Below are 6934 nucleotides of genomic sequence, written 5' to 3' on the forward strand. Positions count from 1 at the left end.
CCCTAGCGCCGGAATTCTCCCGTTCTTGACCGATAAACTTGGTCTTGGCTTGCTGGCTGTTCGTGCTGATCTTCTGGGGGAGGGGCCTGTCGCTGTGGTTCCCAAATGTCTTTGCCGGAGGCGGAATTGCCCCGCCCTTGTCATTCTGGGCTAAGCAAGCTGCTCGGGTTTGCTCTCAGGAGCTTTTGTTCCCTGCAAGCTCTCGGTACAGCTTTGGAGGACCAGAGTGAAAATGGTGGCCTCCCAATCTCCGCCCAGAGGAGCTGAGAACTCGGGGCCCCGCTCCTCAGTGCGCCCCCAGAGAAAAGCAGTCTATCACTCCTGTCTCCCCGGTCTCCGGCCGCACTCTGTGCTCACCCGGCCAGTGACCGAGTGTTTCTATCTCTGACTCCTGACCCCGTGTGGAGTCTCCAAACCCAGCAGATCCCTGCGGTGCGCTTCTGCGCCGCCCCTCCCAGGGGAGGAAGGTGAGTCTCCCCGGCTCTGCCGCTTGTTGGGTCCCTGCTGGAGGAGCAGTGGCCCGACTGGGCCACAGATCACAGTTTATGGCAACCCCGAGCTGAGAGACCACGCCTCGGCTCCGTCTCTGCAGCCGGCTTCCCCGCTCCGATACCTGGGAGCTCTGCCGCACTCAGGCATCCCCGGTCTTTCTGTGACCCTGAGGGTCCTGAGACCACACTGTCCTGCGAGGGTTCCACCCCCCGCTTAGCCACTGGAGCGAAGTCCCTCAGCGGAGCCGGCTTCTAAAAGGTCCGATTTTGTGCTCCGCGGCTCTATCACTTGCCAGAAGCGGCCAACGGAGGCCCCCTCCCCTGCCGTCTATCCTCCCGAATATCGCCTTGGATTCACTTCTCCACACGTCCTACCTTCCAGTAAGTGGTCGCTTCTCTGTTCAGAGAGTTGTTGCTACTCTCTTCTTCGATCTCTTGTTGAGTTCGTAGGTGTTCAGAATGTTTTGATCCCTATTCAGCTGAATTCCTGAGGCCAGACGAAATCCAAGTCTCCTACTCCTCCGCTATCTTGCTCCGCCCCCATAAATAAATCTTTTAAAAAACTATCTGAACTATTAAATAAGTTCAGCAAGGCTACAATATACAAGATCAAAATACTAAAATCAGTTGTATTTCAAAACTGCTACAACTCAATAGCAAGGAAACAACCTGATTTTTTTAAAAAGGGCAAAGAGGAGACACCTGGGTGGTGCAGTCAGTTGAGCCTCCGACTCTTAGTTTTGGCTTGGGTTGTGATCTCAGGGTCGTGGCATCAAGCCCTGTGTGGGACTCCCTGCTCAGCATGGAGTCTGCTTAGGACGCTCTCTCCCTCTCCCTCTGCACCCACCCTGGCTCTCTCTCTCTAAAAATAATTAAATCTTAAAAAAATAAAATAAAAAATAAAAGGGCAAAGAAACTGAATTGACATTTCTTTGAAAAATACACAAATGGCCAAGAGGTATATGAAGAGGTGCTCAAGATCACTAATCATTAGGGAAATGCAAATCAAAATCATAATGAAAGGGTTGCCTGGGTGGCTCAGTCAAGCGTCTGCCTTCAACTCAGGTCATGATCCCAGGGTCCTGGGATTGAGCCCCACATCAGGCTCCTTGCTCAGGGGGTTGCCTGCTTCTCCCTCTCCCACTCCCCCTGCTTGTGTTCTCACTCTCTGACAAATAAATAAATAAAATCTTTAAAAAAATCATTATGAGAGGGAGCTGGAGGGGGACGATGGTGGAGCTGGGTGAGTCGGACGAAGCAGAGTTACAGCGCCTGGTGGCAGCCGAACGACAGAAAGCGCAGTTCACTGCACAGGTGCATCACTTCATGGAGCTGTGCTGGGATAAATGTGTGGAGAAGCCAGGGAATCGCCTAGACTCTCGCAATGAAAATTGTCTCTCTAGCTGCGTGGACTGCTTCATTGACACTACTCTTGCCATCACCAGTCGGTTTGCCCAGATTGTACAGAAAGGAGGGCAGTAAGCCATCCCCTGGGAGAATGACAGAAGCAAAGGACTTGTTGTTAAGCAGACTGAAGGGCCAGTGGGGGAAGGTTGTCAGCCTGTTGTCAGGTGAACTTGAGGCTGTTACCAAGCCTATTGGTGCTAAGAAGTAACAGATCAAATGTTCAAAAAGTGAAATTTATTTATTTGGAATCAGAAATTCCATGTTTTATCACAACAGTTATTCAATAAATCTGAATTCTCCCCCCCAAAAATCATTATGAGATATCACCTCATACTTATCACAATAGCTATTATCAAAACAAACAAACAAAAACTGAAAGATAGCAAGTGTTGTCAAGGATATGGAGAGTAAAAAAAGAACCCTTGTAAAGTGTTGGGAATGTAAAATGGTGCAACTACTATAAAAAACAGTATGGAGGTTCTTCAAAAACTTAAAAGTACAATTACTATATGATCCAGCAATCCCACTTCTGGGTATATATTTAGAGGAATTGAAATCAGGATCTTGAAGAGATATCTGCACTTCCATGTTCGTTGCAGCATTATGCACCATAACCAAGACTGGAAACAACCTAAGTGTCTACTGATGGATGAATTAATAAAGAAAATATGGTATATACATACATTGGAATATTTTTCAGCCTAAAAAACAAAGAAATTCTACAATTTGTGACAACATGGGTGAATGTAGAGGACATTATTCTAAATAAAATAAGCCACACACAGGACAAATACTACATGATACCACTTACATGAATAATCTAAAATAGTCAAACTTGTAGAAGAAGAGAGTAGAATGGTATTGTGAGGGACTGAAGGGACTGGGAATAGGAAGGTAATATTCAAAGTGTAAAAAGTTTTAGTAAAAAAAACAAAATCAGCTGTATTTCTATATACTTATAATGAACAATACAAAAATGAAATTAAGAAAACAATTCCATTTACAATGTACATTTACAATTTACATCAAAAAGAATAAAACAGGAATAAATTTAACAAAAGAAGTGCAAGACTTGTACACTAAAAACTACAAAACTTTGTTGAAATTAAGTAAAGCAGACCTAAATAGATGGAAACACATCTGGTGTTCATGAACTGGAAGATTTAAAATTGTTAACATAGCACTACTCCCCAAATTAATCTACAGTTTCAATGTGTTCTCTATCAAAATTCCAATTGCCTTTCTTTGCAGCCATTAAAAAGTTAATCCTAAACTTCATATGGAAATGCAAGGGACCCATAATAGCCAAAACAACATTGAAAAAGAACAAAGTTGGACTATCCACACTTCTCAGTTTGAAAGCTTACCACAAAACTACACTAATCAAGACAGTGTGGTACTGACACGAGAGCAGACATACAGATCATTAGAACAAAACTAAAGGTATAAACCCATACTTCTATAGCCAATTGATTTTTGACAAGGATGCCAAGACAATTCAATTGGGGAAATAATAGCCTTTTTACTAAATGGTACTGGGACAAATGTATATCTTCACGCAAAAGAATAAATTTGTACCTCTAACTCACACCATATAAAATAATTAACTCAAAATGGATGAAAGATCTAAGCTAAGACTATAAAACTCTCAGAAAAAAACAATGATATAAATCTTCATGACCTTGGATTAGGCAACAATTTCTTAGACATGACACCTGAAGTACAAGCAACAAATGAAAAACTAGATTGGACTTCATCAAAGTTTAAAAATGGTGTGCATTGGGGCGCCTGGGTGGCTCAGTCATTAAGCATCTGCTTTGGGCTGGGGTCGTGATCCCAGGGTTCTGGGATCAAGCTCCACATCGGGTTCCCAGCTCAGCAGGAAGCCTGCTTCTCCCTCTCCCTCTGCCTGCCACTCCCCCTGCTTGTGCTCTCTCTCTCTTTGTCAAATAAATAAATATCTTTTTTTAAAAAAAAATGGTGTGCTTTGTGGAGTACCTGGGTGGCACAGTCGGTTAAGTGTCCGACTCTTGGTTTCGGCTCAGGTCATGATCTCAGGGTCCTAAGATCGAGCCCCATGTCCAGCTCTGTGCTAAATGTGGAGTTTACTTGAGATTCTCTCCCTTCCCCTCTCCCTCCCTCTCTGCCCCTCTCCCACTTGTGCTCTCTCTCTCTAAAATAAATAAATAAAATCTTTAAAAATTGTGTGCATTGAAGGGCACTATCAAGAAAGTGCAAAGGCAACCAACTATTTTCAAATCATATATTTGATAAGCATCTTGTATTCAGAATATATAAAGAAGTCTTACAACTCTACAACAAGACTAACAACCCAATTTTAAAAAATGGGCAAAGGACTCAAAGGTGCATTTCTCTGAAAGATACATAATGGCCAACAAGACACAAAAAGATGCTCAACAATCATTAGTCATTAGGTAAATGGAAATCAAAGCCACAATGAGATAACACCTCATACCCACTAGCATGGCTCTAACTTTTTAAAAATGAAAAATAACAAGTGTTAGTGAGGATGTGGAAAACATGAAACTCTCGTACATTGCTGATGGGAATGTAAAATGGTGAAGACACTTTGGGAAACAGTTTGGTAGTTCCTCAATTAGTTAAACATAGAATTACCATATGACCCTGTCATTCTATTCCTAGGTTTATACCCCAAAGAACTGAAACACAAGTGCTCAAATAAAAATCTGAATGTTCATAGCCGCACTATTCACAATAGTCAAAGGTGAAAACAACCTGAATATCCATCAAATGATAAATGGATAATAAAAGGTGGTATATCCATACAATGGAATATTATTCAGCCATAAAAAGGAATGACATACTGATACATGTTGCATAACGTTGAAATCATTATGCTAAGTGAAAGAAACCAGACACAAACAGCCACATGTTGTATGATTCCATTTATATGAAATATCCAGCATAGGCAAATCCACAGAAAGAACACAGACTGGTGGTTTCCTGGAGCTGGGAGAAGAGGGGGAAATGAGGAGCAATCACTTAATGGGTACATTCTGGGGAGAGTGATGAAAAGGTTCTGAAACTAGATATTGGTGATGGTTGTACAACATTGTAAATGTATTTAATGCTACTGAATTGTACACTTCAAAATGATTAAAATGGTAAATATTGTGTATATTTTACCAGGATAAGAAAAAGTAGTAAAATGTAAAACAGAGTTATCTTAGCAAAACTAGCCTTAAAAAGTGCTTAATGAAACCTAATAATATAAAAGTACAAAATATAAAATGTTTAAGAAGTCAAAGTTAAACCTACTGGTGATAGAGTAAGACAAAACATTACAAAAAATATTTAATGCTCATTAAGGTCAAGGAGACATCTGAGACCTAGGTTAAAAAGAGCTAATGTAGTTGTTAGCCAATATGTCTAATCTTATGTAAATGATTGTTAGGGGTAGAGTTTTTCAAGTGTAGATCCCAGCAAGATTTAATTATTGTCTGACCCCTTAACCTAAGTCATAGGCCAAGAAGCCTCAAGTTCGTCTTCAGCTCAATTCACTTCCAAATACAAGGGAAATGGCTCTTTGAAGTCGGGAAAAGCAGAAAACCGTAATTGTCCTCTAGTTCCCTGTTCAGCTCAATATACTCATTTTCCCTACTCTAGCTTTCTCTGCACTTATAGAGGCTAAGTTGCAGAGGTTGAATTCTTACTTCCTTGTAGTGGGATAAATGTCCAGCAGGGAGAGATGGTAAATTATCCTAGATTCTGCAACAATAACATGGAATTCTAAACATGACTAAGAGTTTTTATACAGAATATTTAGAAACTGGGTTAAGTTTTTGAAATAAGCCTATTTTTTATCATTCTCACCTGAAATTAAATAAATTAATGTATATATTTTTAACAATGATCCACCTAAAAACATGAGAGCTTCCCAATTCTGTTTAAAATATCATTCCCTGGCTGTATCCTCTTTCAGGATAGAGGAAATTAACTGAACTGTTTTTTAGAAGTCTATTGTGTCTTACTTGTTTAAATATAGCCATTATAGCTATATTATATATTTTATTCTTGGTAGAAAAATATGCCAGTGCCTCTATCATTGATCAAAAACTTTTTTAAGATTATTTATTTATTTATTTGAGAGAGAGAGAGAGAGAAGATGAGTGGCGGGGAGAGGCAGAGAGAGAAGCAGACTCCCCGCTGAGCAGGGAGCCCGATGTGGGGCTCGATCCCAGGACCCTGAGATCATGACCTGAGCTGAAGGCAGCCCCACAACTGACTGAGCCACCCAGGTGCCCTGATCAAAAAATTTTAAAGAGAAATAATACTACAATGATTTTTACCCACATATGATCTCATAACCTACTTCTACTTATCTATCTGTATTTTAGAAAATTACTTCAGCATTATCTGTTTTCCTTGCTGACCCTTTTAAAATGTCTCAAATAAATATGTAAATCTGATATTTACCCCTAAAGATTCTTAAAAATACTTGATAGTTGCATAATTCTCACATATAACTCTGTTTGTATATTCCTAATTTCCTAGACTGCAAGAGGACAAGGCATGGGATAGAAGAGAAGCAAATAATAATTTTATGACTATAATTTTTCTACATTTGTTATTATACAGTTAGGGTAATCATTATGCAAACATGATATATTAAAGATTACTCATCTCATCCTTTTCCAAAACAGATTTGAAACAGTCCTTACATGTTTTCTTAAACAACTTTGGTGGTATAACTTAATAACATAAAATTCATCCATTTAAAATTACATAAAATTAAGTGGTTTTTGTTATATTTACAGAGTTAAGAACCCATTTCCATCATCTTAAAAAGAAACCTCATAACCCATTAGCAGCCACTCCCTGTCTTAGTCTGTTGGGGCCGCTAGAACAAAATACCATAGACTGGGTGGCATATAAACCACGGAAATTTACTTCTCGCAATTCTGGAGGCTGGGAAGTCCAAGATCAAGTTGCTGGCAGATTCAGTGTTTGGTAAGGGCCCAGTTCCTGTTCATAGACAGACATCTTCTTGTTAT

At 40.2% G+C, this 6934-nt stretch overlaps 1 protein-coding gene across 1 annotated transcript; it reads left to right on the forward strand.

The window, feature by feature from the left end:
• Nucleotides 1-1721: 1721 nt before the first annotated feature.
• Nucleotides 1722-1988, forward strand: LOC113931486 (mitochondrial import inner membrane translocase subunit Tim8 B-like). Its single transcript, XM_035725845.1, has one exon. The coding sequence runs from the start codon at nucleotides 1722-1724 to the stop codon at nucleotides 1971-1973; it is 252 nt and encodes an 83-aa protein (XP_035581738.1). The 3' UTR covers nucleotides 1974-1988.
• Nucleotides 1989-6934: the final 4946 nt, after the last annotated feature.

The sequence above is a fragment of the Zalophus californianus genome, chromosome X (genome assembly GCF_009762305.2).
Source record: "Zalophus californianus isolate mZalCal1 chromosome X, mZalCal1.pri.v2, whole genome shotgun sequence".
NCBI lineage: Eukaryota > Metazoa > Chordata > Mammalia > Carnivora > Otariidae > Zalophus > Zalophus californianus.

Coding starts and splice junctions, on each gene's coding strand:
- LOC113931486 (XM_035725845.1), top strand. CDS start 1,722: ATGGTGGAGCTGGGTGAGTCGGACGAAGCAGAGTTACAGCGCCTGGTG.